Genomic DNA, 19,838 nt, shown 5'->3' on the forward strand with positions numbered 1-19,838 from the left:
TGTTTAGAATTAATGTTAGTATCAAAAAAAGAAAGACCCACCAGAGATCTTATGTTTTATTTATGTTTTTTGTTATAATGCACACGTGCATGTTGCAGAAAATGTGCAACTGCACCCCCTGGGGCCATACTTTTCGGTGGGTCACAGAATTCGGCAACATACACAGACACCAGCAAAATTTTTCGCCTTTTCCCCTCAGAGTTCTGTACGGCTGAGTTTCTAGCTCTATGAGAGAATGGGTAAATGCAAGTTTTCGCAAACATGGGTTGACGACCCGACATTTAAAGACTGGCTGAAACCCGTGATGGGAAATGACCGGGAAGCTTTTTGCTCGTTGTGCAAAAAAACTATCAACATGACATGGAACGGCATTAAAGCGAAGGCCTTTCCATTGGCTTGGAAAAAAAAAAAAAAAAACATACCCCCCGCCCCGCTGCTTGATGTCATGTTGGTAGTAAAAAATATTGTGGAGGTAATAAAAAAGGTAGTAAAAGGTAGTAAATTCATCTCTATGATTCCTGCATATACCCTGAATAAGAGAGCCGTTCGAGCGGGTAATAGTTGATTGTGTTGGTCCCTTACCCCGGACTAAAAGTGGAAATCAGCATTTACTCACCATCATGTGCGCTGCCACTCGGTTCCCCGAAGCTGTCCCACTGCGTACGATTCCCGCCTGTTCCGTAGTGAAGGCGTTAACGAAGTCTTTTTTCCACGTTTGGTCTTCCCCGTGTGCTCCAAACTGACCAGGGCACAAATTTCCAGTCTAAACTTTTTAAGCAGGTTCTCAAAACCTTGAATGTACATCATGCCGTTTCCAGCGCGTTTCCCGGAGTCTCAATGTGAGCTAGAACGGTGGCATCAGACCCTGGGCCTGAAGTCAATGCTCTGCAAATACTGCCTGAAAGCAGATAAAGGTTGGGACGAGGGAATCCCCTTTGTGTTGTTTGCGGCCAGTGAAGCCGTCCAGGAATCCCTAGGATTCAGTCCGGCAGAGCTCGTTTTTGGTCACATGCCCCGCGGACCTCTAAAGTCGTTACAGGGGACATTTCTGTCGCATGACTCTTCGCCCGAAAAGAACGTATTAAATTAAGTCAGCCATTTCCGTGAGCGACTGCATCAGGCCAACACCCTGGCAAGAGAGTGTCTTTCTATCATCCAGTCCACCATAAAGCGTCATTACGACCGATCGCAGTCCGGTCCAGACTGCGATCGTCTCAGCGACACGACTACGTCATTAGCACTCCCGAACGAAGGCGTAAAACTCGAGTGTGTCACATTAACATCTTGAAAACGTATTTTTCCAGAGTTCCGCCGAAATCCCTCATGGTTCCCGTGGGTCCTTAAAAAGCCTTATGAAGTCTTACTTTTTTTTGTGTGAAATTAAGGCCACAAATTGTCTTAAATTTACTGTAAATTTTCTCTAGGTATTACATTTTGCAGAGGGTTGTTTAATGTATAGGGGAAATTGTCGCAAACAACAAATCACATAGTGATTCATTTTATTACGGCCTTTTCAGGAGTTTTACATTACGTTAACGTTGACATCAGTCATCAGTAGGCTAACTGGCTGGCGCTACTTTTAGCTAGTGACAGTTGACATCATAAGGCCAACTTGCGCTACTTTCAGGATGGGACGGTGCAAATTCAATGAGAAATGGTTTGAGGAGGATAAGTTTCGGGGGTGGTTGGATAAGGCAGGTGACTACGAGGCAAGGTTTCGTTTATGCCGAAAGTCATTCATACTAGGGACCATGGGAGCAAAAGCTCTTGAGTCCCACATGAGGTCGCAGAAACATATCCGATACTCCGCAGCAGCTAGCGGGATTACACGATGCCCGTATTATTTGAAAGAAGTGGAGTGGACCGAAAAGTTCAGCATCCGTGGCTAGTACTTCACATCAGACAGCGTTAACCAGCTTTGTGTCGCCACCAGAAACCCAGAAAACGGAGATATTGTGGGTTCTCCACACGTCGAGCAGACATAATTCCTTCAAATCGAACAAGGCCATTAGTAGCGTCTTAGCTGCTATGTTTGAGAAGTCGTTCACCTGTGGTGAAAACAAAACAGCCTATCTTGCCAAATACGGCATCGCATCTTTCATAAAAAGAGAGCTGGCACGCAGCGTAAACGATAAACAGTACGTCCTCATGTTTGATGAGAGTATGAACAAAACCACTAAAAGCAAACAGATGGATATCCATGTGAGGTACTGGATCACGGACGACAACGACAGCCATGTCATATCGCGGTACTATGGATCACAGTTCATGCTGGATCATTGTAAGTATTCCAAACAGTAAATTAAGTAAACTGTGTGTGTGTTAGGGCTTTGACTTTTGCCCAAAAATCGTATTCGAAGTTAGTTTGTTTATTAATATTAATTTTTGAATATATTCATTAATAATATTTTTAAATAATATTTTGACCATTAAATTCCTTCAGTAAGACCTGGATTGGGCTTCGCGGGGTTTGTTTACCGGCGTTGCTATGGTTACCGGTCCTGCATGTTCCAACGGTTTATTAGGTATCTAATAAATCGCTGTCTAATCAATACTTCATTCACTGCCTCTTCCGTGGTCATTACAATATTTTGATTGGACTGCGTCGGGTTCTCCAACGTCTCTCCCTCTTGGCCTGCCCATAACAGGTTTGAATATCAAGGGCTGCCTAATATTCGTTTAATTTTGATTTATTTTTTGATATTTGAATAATGAAGTTCGGAGTCAAAGTGTGTGTGTGTGTGTGTGTGTGTGTGTGTGTGTGTGTGTGTGTGCGTGTGTGTGGTGATCACTGGCAGCCGCGTTTACATGGACACATCTGATCCGCATAGATGTGGAAGAACAGCTCAATCGGAATAGAAAAGGATCATATATATGCCTCAATCGTAATACAATTATCTGTTCGGAATATAATTCTATTCGGCTACAGAAGAGGTGGTGTAGTCCGCTATAATCGACATGTATACACTTATTCCGATTATTTTGGTGTTAGAGCAGCTGCAGTAGTTCGCAATTGGTCCACTCCGCACACTGAACTTGACCGCTGTCAAGGATGGTGGATTTATTGCCTGATTCACGTCTTTGTTATCACTCTGTAGTACTTACAATAGCCTGGTAACTTATCAACCCCAGCGTGTCCGTTTGCAAAGCGATGGGACATGGGTGTTTATGGGTGACAAGGTTGGGTTCATGTGTTCGCGTATCGTCGTGTCCGCATAACTGAGATAACTTTGCAAGAGGGGTTGCTGTGTTGGTCAGCATTAGGCCTGGTGGAGTTACATGACTGTCTGACCCTGCCTCTTGAAGCTCAATGGCAATTGGCACTCTCAATCTATAGGCTCTGGCAATTAGTATTAGAAATAGGATTTTACCAATATCCTTCAGACAGAGCTCTGTAGAAAATACCACAAAACATATTTCCCATCATTATTGCTGTTTTTGTCTACAAAGTAGTCGACAATTTTCATATCCTGGGGTGGAGTAGATGCAAACTTTGTGTATCAAACCAAAAAGATCAAATGAACTGTGGTACAATGATTATTTGCCTTGTTCTATCAGACTTGCACAAGGCCTGCGTCTACGTCAAGTGGACATGATCAATGATGACATTTCTGGAAGCTCAGCAACCCTGTCCAAGATGGCTCAAAAGCTGCGAGATGTGTGCACTACTGTCCCCCAACGGGGTCTGTGTTACTTCAATTGTACATCTGTAAAACCGATTCCTGAAGCTTTGCTTAACGATAGAAGGGACAAATAGGTCATCAGTTGGCACTAGGGTATAATACATTTTATTGAGGATTTGGCTTGCCTGCCGCCGTTGTCATTGGTGGAAAGTCTATTGCATTGATGGATTGCAAGTTTACAACCACAAGCAAGATTGCCAGTTAGGACAATTCCGTTTTTTTTAACTGCAAGAAACACTTTTATCACATCTACACCAGATGATGCTGTTGCAAATAGTGTAGGTACTGCCGGGAGTTGAACCCAGGGTCTCCTGTTTACAAGACAGGCGCTTTCACCAGCTAAGCCACAGTACCCCTATTGTAATGATTACTTGAGACACCAATGAAAAAGGTCTCATGTAGCGTGACCCGATCATGAGTTAAGCTATCAGAACTGGCGGCTAAAGGAATTCCAATTGAGTAGGTTACTTACATTATACAACTTACTGATGTGATTAGAACACTGCCTCTTCTGTGAACTAGACAGTCACTATGACAGTCCCAGCCACAGCACCCCTCTCGGTTCAGGAGAAATGCTTCAGCAAATGATTGGGAAGACAACGAAAGAGGTCTGCAGTACCATGACATATTTCTGTTGATCCTTTAAACAGTCCCTTAAACATACACTGATTAACCTGTACCGTTGACGGCAGGATTCGAACCTGCGCGGGGAGACCCCAATGGATTTCTAGTCCATCACCTTAACCACACAGTTTCGACAGTTCAATTCTCTATCTTGTTCAAACATTAGCATTCTGCAACATTTTTGGTAGGTACAGCATTGCGTGACCTCATTTTGTTTAGACATTCATTACACAGTAACATTCAGCAATGTTTCGTGATCGGATCATTTTTGAATTCTACCTTTTAAATGGGATTCATCCATATTCAACGCGTCACCTACACTACAATTTGGAGATGCCGGGGATTGAACCCGGGACCTCATACAAGCGAAGCATGCGCTCTACCACTGAGCTACAACCCCTTTTTGTAATAATTACTACATCTCTACTCTCAATACCTGAAGCTTTGCTTAATGATACAGCCAATAAATAGGTTGACTTGCACTAGGCCATCCTAAGAGATGAAGATATTTGGCCTGCCTGCTAAAAGCAGAGGTGGTAAACTGGTGTGGTAGATTTCAATCATGGAGCGGGGGATCCAATGGATTTCTAGTGCATCAGCTTAACCGCTTGGCCAGGACAATGGTGCTTATCGACCTCAAGTCTATCAGTTGTTCGAACAGTAACAGACTGAAACGCTTGAGGCTGTGTGATCAAATTGTGAAATAGTCCTACACCCTTGACCACAGCTTGCTTTGATCACATCTTAGTGATCGGACCTCAGCACTCCTACATGGGAAGCTTTACAGATGAGCCGAAAACAGATTACTTCAATTGTACATGTGGCAACCGATACATGAAAGTTTGCTTAACGATACAAGAGGGGAAATCGGTTATTGACTGGCAGTACGGTATCATACATTTCTTAGAGAAGTAGTCTGCGTACAGATAGCAGAACTGGCCAACGCTTGTCGGCAGGCCTGAATCTTCGTCGTGACACAACAATGTTTTTCTCTTCTGTGGCTGTCAACACTAAGTGCATAAACGTACCGTACTCATATCAATGTGTTGACCGGCACTAGCTTTTGAGCGCACACTAGCTTTTGAGCGCACAAAAGCGTGGGCTTTTGAAATCGCACACACTGATTAACCTGTATCGTTGACGACAACACAGTTTCAATTCTCTCACTTGTTTTGAACATTAGCATTCGGCAACATCTTTGGTAGGTTAAGCATTGCGTGACCTCATTTGATCAAAATAGCACTCACCTGACTTTTCTAGGGCAATCAAATGGAGATGCCGGGGATTGAACCCGGGGCCTCATACATGCATAGCATGCGCACTACCACTGAGCTACAACCCCTTACTGCTCGAGAATGTACAATTTTAAAGCGGCTTCGGAACACACCAAGGGTTTTCTCGTACATGGCATTCAGCACTTGGACCTGACAACACTAGTCTTCAGATCTATCAGACCTTGAAATATTTACATTTTATGTTTGGAGAACATGTTCTCAAAAAACATTGAATGCTAAGAGCCTGTCCAGATAATGCCAGGTTTTAAATATGGCGCCTTCTACATGGTTAGATTAACATATTTGCACTGATTTCATGAAGTCTATGAGTCTAGAAGTGTATATATTGGCTGACCAAGGGAATGAAAACTTGTAATCAGATAGAACCGTTGTCGGCAGTTTTCGAACCTGCGCGGGGTACCCCAATGGATTTCTAGTCCATCGCCTTAACCACTCGGCCAAAAAAGGGGCAAAAGGGACTGCCCGGCCGGGGGAAAAGAAAAAAAGAGAGAGGAAAGAGGGGGGAAAGAGAGAAAAAGAAAAGGAGAAAAAAGGAGGAAAACGTGCACTATATCATTTTTTATCACCTCTCTTATCTTTTCAACATTGTTTACACACAGTATCATCACTTTAATTTTCATGTCTTTTGCAGGATTCGAACCTGGGCTCTGGCGATATCGCTTGCATCTTCGCTTGTTCTCGAGTCACGTGTCCCCCCCCCCCTCCCAGATACACACACGGACTCTAACTCCACTACACACTTAATTAACATAAAAGCCCTTGTGTTACAGTAACACACAATTATCTTTACACATTGCACATACACTTTCTGCACATTCTTTCTTTTTATATATGGTTATACTATATGTCTTATTTATCTTATGTTGACTGTTTGTTGTGCAATTACATGTTCCGCACCAACTTACCCACAAATAATTCCTGGTTGATGCAAACCTTCCTGGCAATAAAGCTTATTCTGATTCTGACTGGCTTTAGTTTTAACAATCACATTCAATTATGGATGACACTCACTGTCCTGGTATTCAAGAGGAAATTAAATAAAGACGTGAAGGCTGTTCTTGGCTCAAATACAATTATTAAACTTTATTTTAACGACAGAGACGAACAACAGAGAGACAGACAGAGAGACAGAGAGGAACAACAAAGAGACAGACAGACAGAAAGACAGCAACTACACACTATTCCTCCACTCTTCCAGGGTCATTCCTGAGGCAGGACAATACCACCGCCCCTTCAGCTGGGTGTGTCCAGTGACTTTATTTTTGGCCTGGCCGCACCCCTTGCAGGTATAGTGGTAGTTCTCTTTTCTCAGCCTCTTCCGTGCCGGATCCCCCCTTGACGTAAGCTCCTCATCCTCCTGGGCAGCTTTATTGAGCCTCCAGGCGCGTGCCCTTGGCTGGGATGGAGGAGCATCAGGAGATAGGGAATTAGGAAACGGAGGAGCTTGAGGAAGTGGAGGAGCATGAAATGGAGGAGCATGAGGATATGGAGGAGCATATGGAGGAGCATGAGGATATGGAGGAGCATATGGAGGAGCATGAGGATATGGAGTAGAAATGTAAAATGGAGGAGCATGAGGAAGTGGAGGTGCATGAGGATATGGAAATGGAAAGTGCGGATATGGGGGAAGATGAGGAAATGGAGGAAGTGGCCCAAATTGTGGAGGGAACTGGGGAGGTGGAGATGGCGGAGGCTTGTTCGCCGCTAGAGTGCGCTGGCGGGGGAAAGCTTCCCCCTCGTGATTTTCCGGCTCCTCAAATGTCATTGCCCCATGTGCATGTTGCACAGGGGCAGCCGGAAGGGTGTTCAGAGCAGGGAGAGGCTCCTCTGCCAGGTGCACCTGTTTGGGCAGTACAGTGCCTTGCAGCAGCATGTCCCTGTCCTTCCTTTTATCCCTCCTAAGCAGCCTACAACACAAACATTCATTATTTTATGTAAGCCTATCCTCCCTCCCTAAGGTTATTACATATTTTCTAACGAGCATGCAGGTGGAGGTTTTCCTTGAGGTTAAATCTTTATAAACTGTCTTGAGTGTATGGGAAAGGTAAATGAAATAGCACATACCATGAAGAGACTGTGGTGTTGTTTACTGGCACCAGAACCAGGTCTGTGTCATCACAGACAACCCTGCTGTCCTCAAGCAGCTGTTTGATGTGGCTGTACACGCTTACGATGGACTGAGGGATGGGCATTGTTTTCCCCTTTGTGTCCTTTGGCCTGTTGCGTGACTGCTCAAACTCTTTTAAGAGTCTGAGGCAGACACACTCACAGACCCTGTGAACTTCGGGGTCCTGGGCTGCTTGGCCATGAGTCATGTACAGCCTGTGGGAGAGAAGGATGATATGATATGTACTGTGAACAAGGATATAAAGTCATGAAGAACCAAGTGACAATGTCAACAGGGATTTCAATAAAATAATCTACACATAATAAATACATTTCATAAAATGATATCAAATTGTGGTCAAGCACCTCTCTGCCGCCTGCTGTCCAGGAGCAGAGCCACTCGGCTTCCTCGGCGCTCTCCATGGTCCTCCTGACGCATGCGACTTCTTCTTTGCCTTCTGGCTGTACCTGAACGGTGAAAGAGACATCCATATGCTTAATTCATTCCATGGAATGTATGTTTAATTTTGGTGTAATAATAATAATAATTACTATTTTGTACCTTGAAGGTTTCCGATCCATCGCATGTAAAGCCGCGTACAGGCGAACTATGTCCGCCTCCTCCTTGGCTGACAAGGCCGTGATGGTGCGGTTTAATCCGAGTAGGTAGGCAGCAAGGGCATCTACTGCGTCCCACCCCGGAACGCCCCTCGAATCACATTGGCTGGTCTGAAAAGTGATAAGAGAGAAAAAGAAAAAAGAAGCAAATAAATGTACACTCTTGTTTCTAATATGTGAGCAATGCTAATTTTACATTCATTTATCTTATTGTATGTTATTGACCTCTGTGACAGAGGCAGGCATGCTGATGGCAGGCATGCTGATGGCAGGCACGCTGATGGCAGGCACGCTGATGGCAGGCACGCTGATGGCAGGCATGCTGATGGCATCATCCTCCTCCTCCTCCTCCTCCTCCTCCTCCAGCACCGGCAAGGGGATTTCTGAGATGGAGGCCTGTGATGGAGCCAGCAGGTCGCCTCTATTGGTCTGCTCCAATAAATATTCCACGGCTATGCGTTCGCCTGTAACCAGCATAGACACAAAGATAAAGAAAGGACATACATACTGTACATACATCCATCTCCTACATGAATAGCACAATCTTTGCACTCAAGAAATGCATGTCCTCTGGGTAGGGGGGTGCCTAAGAAAAAGAGGAGGGGATGTAATACTCCGGGCAACCAGTGTTGCTCTGAGATCTCTCTTACCAGTAGGTTTCCCAGGAAGGGTGAACTCTGGCACCAGAGCACAACCATGCACACGCTGGCTTAGGTTGTTAAGGTGGGACATCAACCGAACATCGAAGCTTCTTAGGGTGGAGGCCCCCTCCACATCTACTGCCTCCTTGGCCCGGCCCATGTTCCACCTTGATATACCCTCCAGCATGTACATTTGCATGTGCAAAGCATTGCACCGCCAGCCTAAGAAACAAAACACTCTGTCCAGTCAACCCTTATTGTAAAGTGAATACATATGAATACCCGTCAGTGGTAATTGTGCTATTTTGAATAATCACAACACATGCAAATGTACCTGGAATGAAAGCACACTGGTGCCGGTGGAAACTCTCCAGGGAGGAGGACCCCCTACCACACCTAAGGATGTCCAGCTCCTTGCCGCCCTTCTGGAGTGTCCCCACCTTTGTGTAGAGTGCAACACCTGCAGGGTCTTGGAGGCACTCCAGGTGCTTCTGCTGAACTTCCCACACGTGGCGCATGCTGTCATGGCTCACCAGACGCAGCCCTGTGGTGTCTGTGAGCTCCCACACAGATTCCAGGAGCCCTGAAATACTGCTCCGCATCTCCTCCACTCCACGCGTCCTCCTCCTGCAGTGCCTCTTAATTTCAGCTGAGCTGATGGTGGCCATGAGCTGGTCGTCAGTGGGAGTATGTCCGCTGTGGCTGCTCTTCCACTCCGCTCTCTTGGCCTCCTTCAGGCGTTGCACATCCTCCTGGTCCCAGAGAAAAATGCAGGCGGAAAGCTTGGCACAAAAGGTGCCATAGAGAGGGTGGTGTTCGGTTGTGAGGCCGCAGTTAAAGCGCCTCATAAAATGGAAGCTATCCAGGCGCACTGCAGACCTCCATGGGCGAAAGAGTTTCGCCACTGCAGACACACCTGTGAAAAACAACCATTCTTAATACCATAGACCACAACACCTTTGTGTGGTTACTCCCAATTGCCTGACACTTCTCCCCAAAGTAGCATTGGTATTAAATAAATACATTTAATACAAATGCTACCAACAGTGTGTCTGTGTGTGTGTTAGTGAGTGAGTAAGTGTGTGTGTGTGTGTGTGTGTGTGTGTGTGTGTGTGTGTGTGTGTGTGTGTGTGTGTGTGTGTGTGTGTGTGTGTGTGTGTGTGTGTGTGTCTGTGTGTCTGTGTGTGAGTGAGAGAGCAATTTTCACACACCTGACTGGCTGCAGCAGTCCCGATCAACATAGATGGCCTCAGGTTCAGGTTGGCCCGCATTCCTATACCGGGTGACGACGCCCTGGCACAACTCCTCTAACCCTGCACCTTCACCCGCCGTCAGCACAGAGTTCAACACCTGGCCAAACTCGTTGCCGATGTTCGACATCCAGGCGGCACTGTCCCCGATTGCACCAGCCAGCTTCTTGGTGACCTGTAAAACAAACACAAGCACTATGAAGTAAACCAATTTCCTGTTTGGTTGTAATTATACAATTTTGTATATTTTTCTACTGTTGAAACCCTCACCTTCTTTGTGGAGTCCATTTTCAGGATTCTCCCATAGGTTGAAGTGATCACACCCTTCATCTCCTCCACGTGGCTGAGGATGTCGTTGGAGTGGACTGTCTCAAACCACTGGGCGAGTGGAAGGGGCCTGAAGGGTGGTGGAGGAGGGTATATGGCTGCAGAGAGGACAAATGTAGCCATCTTTTTGTGCAGCTCGCAGTCAGCCAGGTAGCGGATGGTCTGCCGGGCCCACTCCTCGCTGTGACCTTCCGCTATGGCAGACTGGAGGTAGGAGGAACTGTTCCCGCTGGTCCTCGGCTTCAGGAAGGTCATCACTTTCCTATCCAGAGCCAGCTGTGTTGTGAGGACAGCGGGAAACAGGCTCCTGTGTGCCACATCCAGCTGCGAGAGCATGTCGCAGCTCCATGGGCAGACCGGCTGCGAGCACCTGCAGCAACGTGGATAGTCCGCTCCCACAAGATAATAGCGGCTATCCACGTCGATCACCTCCCTTACCTTCCGGTAAATCCCGGAGCTGTTCATCTTTGAGGAACACTGGGGGCACTTTGAGGGGATCCCCCACATCCTCATCGGTGCCCAGATAAACAGCCTCTGCCGGAAGTACCAGCCAGGCTCAGGAGGGGATGGTTTGGGCTCCAGTGGAGGGTGAAACCAGCAGGCCTGGATCTTTTGCTTGAGTTGGCCTGTAGGCTCATACAAGCATTTGGAAACCCAGACCTGATCGGCTTCCTGGATCACCCTTCTGAACTGGTCAGGCAGGAAACCTTTCCAGTTGACCCTCTGTGCTGCAGGTGGTGGAGCTGCCGTGTGGTGTGGCGCGGCAGAGCAGGATGAAGAAGGGGGCAGAGACGGCTCTGATGGTACCCTGAAGTGTGCTGCAGGTGGTGGAGCTGCCGTGTGGTGTGGCGCGGCAGAGTAGGATGAAGAAGGGGGCAGAGACGGCTCTGATGGTACCCTGAAGTGTGCTGCAGGTGGTGGAGCTGCCGTGTGGTGTGGCGCGGCAGAGTAGGATGAAGAAGGGGGCAGAGACGGCTCTGATGGTACCCTGAAGTGTGCTGCAGGTGGTGGAGCTGCCGTGTGGTGTGGCGCGGCAGAGCAGGGTGAAGAAGGGGGCAGAGACGGCTTTGATGGTACCCTGAAGTGTGCTGCAGGTGGTGGAGCTGCCGTGTGGTGTGGCGCGGCAGAGCAGGATGAAGAAGGGGGCAGAGACGGCTTTGATGGTACCCTGAAGGCATAGTGAACCACTTCGATGTGGTTCAAAAGACCAACAGCACCCTGCACCTTGGCCCCACAGGTATCACACTGCTCCTCCGTGTGGTGGTCCGACAGGTGCTGGGTGAACCGGTCTCCCTCCACATGCAGGTTGCACAGGCAGCACTGCACTCCCTCTCCTGCTTCTGCGTCTCCTCTCCCTGCCTCTGCGTTGACTGCCCCTGCCTCTGTGTCTCCTCCTCTCGCTGCCTCTGTCTCTCCTCCTCTCGCTGCCTCTGTCTCTCCTCCTCTCGCTGCCTCTGTCTCTCCTCCTCTCGCTGCCTCTGTCTCTCCTCCTCTCGCTGCCTCTGTCTCTCCTCCTCTCGCTGCCTCTGTGCCTCCTCTCGCTGCCTCTGTGCCTCCTCTCGCTGCCTCTGTCTCTCCTCTCCCTACGTCCGTGCTCCCTGCCTCGTCCGTCTTAACTCCTCCTGCCTCACTAGACCCAGCAGCGCCTGATGACAGATCTGCTGGCTGGGGGGGGGGGGTTACAAAAAGAGGGCCATGCTATGCTACATGCAACTAAGAATCCTACACTACTATACTAGTTTTCTCCAGAAAGGTACAGATACATATTGTTCAATAAATAAATCCACAAAATAGAACGATGCATTGAATAGTGTTTATTCTGACATGTTAAAAGAAAATCAATAAAAAGCAAACAGGCTTTGAAAACATCAGAGGCATTACTGCAAAATCACTGAAGCCCACCAGAGGAAAAAACAAACAAACAAACCAGCAAACAATCAATTAGTAAATAATTTCACCTACCTTGTGGAACCCACAGGAGCACTTAAGGCTTCTCCCAAACAGATCCTTGGTGTTAATTTGCTTCTGCAGCGGGCAAGCATCTATTTTTTCTAAGGCCTTTTTCCATTTTTTGGCCCCTGGCCGTTTGCCTGTGGTAAAATGGAATTGGCCCCGAGCATACTTGAGGCATACATCCCTCCAATAGGAATCAGGCTTTGCTTCCTTCATCTGCAAACATCAAATGTAAAACAGGTTAATGTCGAGCTAGGCTATGTGTGTGTACAGACAGACAGATTGGTAGAAATGATACATGTGTATGTATTTATATATGTATGTTTGTAGGTGGGTAGGTATGTTTTGCATTACTGTTTTATTACTATACAAATAAAGTTCTAATAATATTAATGTTATCATCATTATTTGTATTATTCAATCAATCAATATTTTCATACGAAGACATTGTAGCACAAAGTGCTTCACAAAATAAAAGCAGGCAAACTAAAGGATCATTATTGTTAATAATTAAACTTGGCACAATTAAACTTGTTTCATACACCTGTTTGCGCTGTTCAAGCACATAACAAGACTCCATTACCGGAGGGGATGAAACTTGGCAAGGATCATTATTGTTAATAATTAAACTTGGCACAATTAAACTTGTTTCATACACCTGTTTGCGCTGTTCAAGCACATAACAAGACTCCATTACCGGAGGGGATGAAACTTGGCACAACTATTTCGTTTATACGACAAATAAATACGTTATTACCTTTCTACCGATGTTTTATCTCCCGCAAGCGGTGGAAAAAATGGCTGCGACTCTAACGCGATGTTCATCGTATATTCCCGCCCCTCCCGCGTCACGTGACCTATACTGTTCGGAACTGTGTTCGGATCTCATTCGAAACTCTTTGATCTCTGAAGGAATATGTTCGGACCTGGTTAGGAGCATGTTAGGACCTCGTTCGGATTTGTTCGGACCTTTTGTAATGTGTTCGGACCTCGGAGGCAGTCCGAAAACCCGCAGGTACGGCCACGACAACACACTTGTATAGATCCAATTCTCTGGCTTTTTGGAACAGGAAGAGTCTGGAACACTTGGGGTAGGTTAAGCCTTGCTTGATCTAATTTTGAAATAATCTTCAAATTGACTGAAGCTAGCTTTGATCACATCTTGGAGACGGCAGGCATTGAACCTCAGGCCTTCTACATGAGAAGCATACGCTTTGCCGTTGAGAGAAGTCCCCTGTGTTACTTCAATTGTACATCTGTAAAACCGATTCCTGAAGCTTTGCTTAACGATAGAAGGGACAAATAGGTCATTAGTTGGCACTAGGGTATCATACATTTTATAGAGAATTTAGCTTGCCTGCCGCTGTTTTCATTGATGGAAAGTCTATTGCATTGATGGATTGCAAGCTTACAACCACAAGCAAGATTGCCAGTTAGGACAATTCCGTTTTTTTTAACTGCAAGAAACACTTTTATCACATCTACACCAGTTGATGCTGTTGCAAAAAGTGTAGGTACTGCTGGGAGTTGAACCCAGGGTCTCCTGTTTACAAGACAGGCGCTTTCACCAGCTAAGCCACAGCACCCCTACGGTAATGTTTACTTGAGACACCAATGAAAAAGGTCTCATGTAGCGTGACCCGATCATGTGTTAAGCTATCAGAACTGGCGGCTAAAGGAATTCCAATTGAGTAGGTTACTTACATTATACAACTTACTGATGTGATTAGAACACTGCCTCTTCTGTGAACTAGACAGTCACTATGACAGTCCAAGCCACAGCACCCCTCTCAGTTCAGGAGTAATGCTTCAGCAATTGATTGGGAAGACAACGAAAGAGGTCTGCAGTACCATGACATATTTCTGTTGATCCTTTAAACAGCCCCTTAAACATACACTGATTAACCTGTACCGTTGACGGCAGGATTCGAACCTGCGCGGGGAGACCCCAATGGATTTCTAGTCCATCACCGTAACCACACAGTATCGACGTTTCAAATCTCTATCTTGTTCAAACATTAGCATTCTGCAACATTTTTGGTATGTAAAGCATTGCGTGACCTCATTTTGTTTAAAAATTCATCACACAGTAACATTCAGCAATGTTTCGTGATCGGATCATTTTTGACTTCTACCTTATAAATGGGATTCATTTATAATTCACCCGTCACCTTCACTACAATTTGGAGATGCCGGGGATTGAACCCGGGACCTCATACATGCGAAGCATGCGCTCTACCACTGAGCTACATCCCCATTATGTAATAAATAGTACATCTCTACTGTCAATACCTGAAGCTATGCTTAATGATACAGCCAATCAATAGGTTGACTTGCACTAGACCATCCTAAGAGATGAAGATATTTGGCCTGCCTGCTAAAAGCAGAGGTGGAAAACTGGTGTGGCAGATTTCAATCATGGAGCGGGGTATCCAATGGATTTCTAGTGCATCAGCTTAACCGCTTGGCCAGGACAATGGTGCTTATCGACCTCAAGTCTATCAGTTGTTCGAACAGTAACAGACTGCAACGCTTGAGGCTGTGTGATCAAATTGTGAAATAGTCCTACACCCTTGACCACAGCTTGCTTTGATCACATCTTAGTGATCGGACCTCAGCACTCCTACATGAGAAGCTTTACAGATGAGCCGAAAACAGATTACTTCAATTGTACATGTGGCAACCGATACATGAAAGTTTGCTTAACGATACAAGAGGGGAAATCGGTTATTGACTGGCAGTACGGTATCATACATTTCTTAGAGAAGTAGTCTGCGTACAGATAGCAGAACTGGCCAACGCTTGTCGGCAGGCCTGAATCTTCGTCGTGACGCAACAATGTTTTTCTCTTCGGTGGCTGTCAACACTTAATGCATAAACGTACCGTACTCATATCAATGTGTTGACCGGCACTAGCTTTTGAGCGCACACTAGCTTTTGAGCGCACAAGCGCACACTAGCGCACACTAGCTTTTGAGCGCACAAGCGCACAAAAGCGTGCGCTTTTGAAATCGCACGCACTGATTAACCTGTATCGTTGACGACAACACAGTTTCAATTCTCTCACTTGTTTCGAACAATAGCATTCGGCAACATCTTTGGTAGGTTAAGCATTGCGTGACCTCATTTGATCAATATAGCACTCACCTGACTTTTCTAGGGCAATCAAATGGCGTTGCCGGTGATTGAACCCGGGGCCTCATACATGCAAAGCATACGCACTACCACTGAGCTACATCCCCTTACTGCTAGAGTATGTACATTTTAAACCGGCTTCAGCACTTGGGATTCAGCACTTGGACCTGACAACACTAGTCTTCAGATCTATCAGACCTTGAAATATTTACATTTTATGTTTGGAGAACATGTTGTCAAAAAACATCGAATGCTAAGAGCCTGTCCAGATAATGCCAGGTTTTAAATATGTCACCTTCTACATGCTTAGATTAACATATTTGCACTGATTTCATGCAGTCTCACCGTAATATGTGTTGGCTGACCAAGGGAATGAAAATTCGTAATCAGAAATAACCGTTGTCGGCAGGATTCGAACCTGCGCGGGGAGACCCCAATGGATTTCTAGTCCATCGCCTTAACCACTCGGCCACGACAACACGCTTGTATAGATCCAATTCTCTGGCTTTTTGGAACAGGAAGAGTCTGGAACACTTAGGGTAGGTTAAGCCTTGCTTGATCTAATTTTGAAATAATCTTCAAATTGACTGAAGCTAGCTTTGATCACATCTTGGAGACGGCAGGCATTGAACCTCAGGCCTTCTACATGAGAAGCATACGCTTTGCCGTTGAGAGAAGTCCCCTGTGTTACTTCAATTGTACATCTGTAAAACCGATTCCTGAAGCTTTGCTTAACGATAGAAGGGACAAATAGGTCATTAGTTGGCACTAGGGTATCATACATTTTATAGAGAATTTAGCTTGCCTGCCGCTGTTTTCATTGATGGAAAGTCTATTGCATTGATGGATTGCAAGCTTACAACCACAAGCAAGATTGCCAGTTAGGACAATTCCGTTTTTTTTAACTGCAAGAAACACTTTTATCACATCTACACCAGTTGATGCTGTTGCAAAAAGTGTAGGTACTGCTGGGAGTTGAACCCAGGGTCTCCTGTTTACAAGACAGGCGCTTTCACCAGCTAAGCCACAGCACCCCTATGGTAATGTTTACTTGAGACACCAATGAAAAAGGTCTCATGTAGCGTGACCCGATCATGTGTTAAGCTATCAGAACTGGCGGCTAAAGGAATTCCAATTGAGTAGGTTACTTACATTATACAACTTACTGATGTGATTAGAACACTGCCTCTTCTGTGAACTAGACAGTCACTATGACAGTCCAAGCCACAGCACCCCTCTCAGTTCAGGAGTAATGCTTCAGCAATTGATTGGGAAGACAACGAAAGAGGTCTGCAGTACCATGACATATTTCTGTTGATCCTTTAAACAGCCCCTTAAACATACACTGATTAACCTGTACCGTTGACGGCAGGATTCGAACCTTCGCGGGGAGACCCCAATGGATTTCTAGTCCATCACCGTAACCACACAGTATCGACGTTTCAATTCTCTATCTTGTTCAAACATTAGCATTCTGCAACATTTTTGGTATGTAAAGCATTGCGTGACCTCATTTTGTTTAAAAATTCATCACACAGTAACATTCACCAATGTTTCGTGATCGGATCATTTTTGACTTCTACCTTATAAAAGGGATTCATTTATAATTCACCCGTCACCTTCACTACAATTTGGAGATGCCGGGGATTGAACCCGGGACCTCATACATGCGAAGCATGCGCTCTACCACTGAGCTACATCCCCATTATGTAATAAATAGTACATCTCTACTGTCAATACCTGAAGCTATGCTTAATGATACAGCCAATCAATAGGTTGACTTGCACTAGACCATCCTACGAGATGAAGATATTTGGCCTGCCTGCTAAAAGCAGAGGTGGAAAACTGGTGTGGCAGATTTCAATCATGGAGCGGGGTATCCAATGGATTTCTAGTGCATCAGCTTAACCGCTTGGCCAGGACAATGGTGCTTATCGACCTCAAGTCTATCAGTTGTTCGAACAGTAACAGACTGCAACGCTTGAGGCTGTGTGATCAAATTGTGAAATAGTCCTACACCCTTGACCACAGCTTGCTTTGATCACATCTTAGTGATCGGACCTCAGCACTCCTACATGAGAAGCTTTACAGATGAGCCGAAAACAGATTACTTCAATTGTACATGTGGCAACCGATACTTGAAAGTTTGCTTAACGATACAAGAGGGGAAATCGGTTATTGACTGGCAGTACGGTATCATACATTTCTTAGAGAAGTAGTCTGCGTACAGATAGCAGAACTGGCCAACGCTTGTCGGCAGGCCTGAATCTTCGTCGTGACGCAACAATGTTTTTCTCTTCGGTGGCTGTCAACACTTAATGCATAAACGTACCGTACTCATATCAATGTGTTGACCGGCACTAGCTTTTGAGCGCACACTAGCTTTTGAGCGCACAAGCGCACACTAGCGCACACTAGCTTTTGAGCGCACAAGCACACAAAAGCGTGCGCTTTTGAAATCGCACGCACTGATTAACCTGTATCGTTGACGACAACACAGTTTCAATTCTCTCACTTGTTTCGAACAATAGCATTCGGCAACATCTTTGGTAGGTTAAGCATTGCGTGACCTCATTTGATCAATATAGCACTCACCTGACTTTTCTAGGGCAATCAAATGGCGATGCTGGTGATTGAACCCGGGGCCTCATACATGCAAAGCATACGCACTACCACTGAGCTACATCCCCTTACTGCTAGAGTATGTACATTTTAAACCGGCTTCAGCACTTGGGATTCAGCACTTGGACCTGACAACACTAGTCTTCAGATCTATCAGACCTTGAAATATTTACATTTTATGTTTGGAGAACATGTTGTCAAAAAACATCGAATGCTAAGAGCCTGTCCAGATAATACCAGGTTTTAAATATGTCACCTTCTACATGCTTAGATGAACATATTTGCACTGATTTCATGCAGTCTCACCGTAATATGTGTATGTGTTGGCTGACCAAGGGAATGAAAATTCGTAATCAGAAAGAACCGTTGTCGGCAGGATTCGAACCTGCGCGGGGAGACCCCAATGGATTTCTAGTCCATCGCCTTAACCACTCGGCCACGACAACACACTTGTATAGATCCAATTCTCTGGCTTTTTGGAACAGGAAGAGTCTGGAACACTTAGGGTAGGTTAAGCCTTGCTTGATCTAATTTTGAAATAATCTTCAAATTGACTACAGCTAGCTTTGATCACATCTTGGAGACGGCAGGCATTGAACCTCAGGCCTTCTACATGAGAAGCATACGCTTTGCCGTTGAGAGAAGTCCCCTGTGTTACTTCAATTGTACATCTGTAAAACCGATTCCTGAAGCTTTGCTTAACGATAGAAGGGACAAATAGGTCATTAGTTGGCACTAGGGTATCATACATTTTATAGAGAATTTAGCTTGCCTGCCGCTGTTTTCATTGATGGAAAGTCTATTGCATTGATGGATTGCAAGCTTACAACCACAAGCAAGATTGCCAGTTAGGACAATTCCGTTTTTTTTAACTGCAAGAAACACTTTTATCACATCTACACCAGATGATGCTGTTGCAAAAAGTGTAGGTACTGCTGGGAGTTGAACCCAGGGTCTCCTGTTTACAATACAGGCGCTTTCACCAGCTAAGCCACAGCACCCCTATGGTAATGTTTACTTGAGACACCAATGAAAAAGGTCTCATGTAGCGTGACCCGATCATGTGTTAAGCTATCAGAACTGGCGGCTAAAGGAATTCCAATTGAGTAGGTTACTTACATTATACAACTTACTGATGTGATTAGAACACTGCCTCTTCTGTGAACTAGACAGTCACTATGACAGTCCAAGCCACAGCACCCCTCTCAGTTCAGGAGTAATGCTTCAGCAATTGATTGGGAAGACAACGAAAGAGGTCTGCAGTACCATGACATATTTCTGTTGATCCTTTAAACAGCCCCTTAAACATACACTGATTAACCTGTACCGTTGACGGCAGGATTCGAACCTGCGCGGGGAGACCCCAATGGATTTCTAGTCCATCACCGTAACCAAACAGTATCGACGTTTCAATTCTCTATCTTGTTCAAACATTAGCATTCTGCAACATTTTTGGTATGTAAAGCATTGCGTGACCTCATTTTGTTTAAAAATTCATCACACAGTAACATTCAGCAATGTTTCGTGATCGGATCATTTTTGACTTCTACCTTATAAAAGGGATTCATTTATAATTCACCCGTC

General features: G+C 45.5%; 2 protein-coding genes and 10 non-coding genes across 14 annotated transcripts; all 12 read right to left on the bottom strand.

The window, feature by feature from the left end:
• Window positions 1–3,963: 3,963 nt before the first annotated feature.
• On the bottom strand, window positions 3,964–4,037 carry trnat-ugu (transfer RNA threonine (anticodon UGU)). Its single transcript has one exon. It is a non-coding gene; the product is annotated as a tRNA-Thr (tRNA).
• Window positions 4,038–4,635: 598 nt separating this feature from the next.
• On the bottom strand, window positions 4,636–4,707 carry trnaa-cgc (transfer RNA alanine (anticodon CGC)). Its single transcript has one exon. It is a non-coding gene; the product is annotated as a tRNA-Ala (tRNA).
• An 870-nt stretch (window positions 4,708–5,577) lies between these two features.
• On the bottom strand, window positions 5,578–5,649 carry trnaa-ugc (transfer RNA alanine (anticodon UGC)). The gene has a single exon. It is a non-coding gene; the product is annotated as a tRNA-Ala (tRNA).
• A 382-nt stretch (window positions 5,650–6,031) lies between these two features.
• Window positions 6,032–8,159, bottom strand: LOC130390932 (proline-rich protein 12-like). Its single transcript, XM_056601148.1, has 3 exons — window positions 8,075–8,159; window positions 7,667–7,924; window positions 6,032–7,509 (listed from the first exon to the last, which is right to left on the bottom strand). Exons 2-3 carry the CDS (start codon window positions 7,915–7,917, stop codon window positions 6,774–6,776), a joined length of 987 nt encoding a protein of 328 aa, XP_056457123.1. The 5' UTR covers window positions 7,918–7,924; window positions 8,075–8,159; the 3' UTR covers window positions 6,032–6,773.
• A 29-nt stretch (window positions 8,160–8,188) lies between these two features.
• Window positions 8,189–11,204, bottom strand: LOC130391031 (uncharacterized). Of its 3 annotated transcripts, none has more exons than XM_056601248.1 (3): window positions 10,179–11,204; window positions 8,977–9,883; window positions 8,189–8,790 (listed from the first exon to the last, which is right to left on the bottom strand). In XM_056601248.1, the coding sequence occupies exons 1-2, from the start codon at window positions 10,345–10,347 to the stop codon at window positions 9,222–9,224; spliced, it is 831 nt and encodes a 276-aa protein (XP_056457223.1). In that variant the 5' UTR covers window positions 10,348–11,204; the 3' UTR covers window positions 8,189–8,790; window positions 8,977–9,221. The 3 variants fall into 3 exon arrangements, with proteins under 3 accessions (XP_056457223.1, XP_056457231.1, XP_056457267.1); XM_056601256.1 differs by having other exon boundaries at window positions 8,189–8,437; window positions 8,552–9,883; XM_056601292.1 differs by lacking the exon at window positions 10,179–11,204 and having other exon boundaries at window positions 8,189–8,437; window positions 8,552–8,790; window positions 8,977–10,146.
• A 2,805-nt stretch (window positions 11,205–14,009) lies between these two features.
• trnat-ugu (transfer RNA threonine (anticodon UGU)) lies at window positions 14,010–14,083 on the bottom strand. The gene has a single exon. It is a non-coding gene; the product is annotated as a tRNA-Thr (tRNA).
• Window positions 14,084–14,681: 598 nt separating this feature from the next.
• trnaa-cgc (transfer RNA alanine (anticodon CGC)) lies at window positions 14,682–14,753 on the bottom strand. Its single transcript has one exon. It is a non-coding gene; the product is annotated as a tRNA-Ala (tRNA).
• Window positions 14,754–16,029: 1,276 nt separating this feature from the next.
• trnas-aga (transfer RNA serine (anticodon AGA)) lies at window positions 16,030–16,111 on the bottom strand. Its single transcript has one exon. It is a non-coding gene; the product is annotated as a tRNA-Ser (tRNA).
• Window positions 16,112–16,592: 481 nt separating this feature from the next.
• On the bottom strand, window positions 16,593–16,666 carry trnat-ugu (transfer RNA threonine (anticodon UGU)). The gene has a single exon. It is a non-coding gene; the product is annotated as a tRNA-Thr (tRNA).
• A 598-nt stretch (window positions 16,667–17,264) lies between these two features.
• Window positions 17,265–17,336, bottom strand: trnaa-cgc (transfer RNA alanine (anticodon CGC)). The gene has a single exon. It is a non-coding gene; the product is annotated as a tRNA-Ala (tRNA).
• Window positions 17,337–18,618: 1,282 nt separating this feature from the next.
• Window positions 18,619–18,700, bottom strand: trnas-aga (transfer RNA serine (anticodon AGA)). Its single transcript has one exon. It is a non-coding gene; the product is annotated as a tRNA-Ser (tRNA).
• Window positions 18,701–19,181: 481 nt separating this feature from the next.
• trnat-ugu (transfer RNA threonine (anticodon UGU)) lies at window positions 19,182–19,255 on the bottom strand. Its single transcript has one exon. It is a non-coding gene; the product is annotated as a tRNA-Thr (tRNA).
• Between the last annotated feature and the right edge of the window lie 583 nt (window positions 19,256–19,838).

This window comes from Gadus chalcogrammus, chromosome 1 (genome assembly GCF_026213295.1).
Source record: "Gadus chalcogrammus isolate NIFS_2021 chromosome 1, NIFS_Gcha_1.0, whole genome shotgun sequence".
In the NCBI taxonomy this organism is placed as follows: Eukaryota; Metazoa; Chordata; class Actinopteri; order Gadiformes; family Gadidae; genus Gadus; species Gadus chalcogrammus.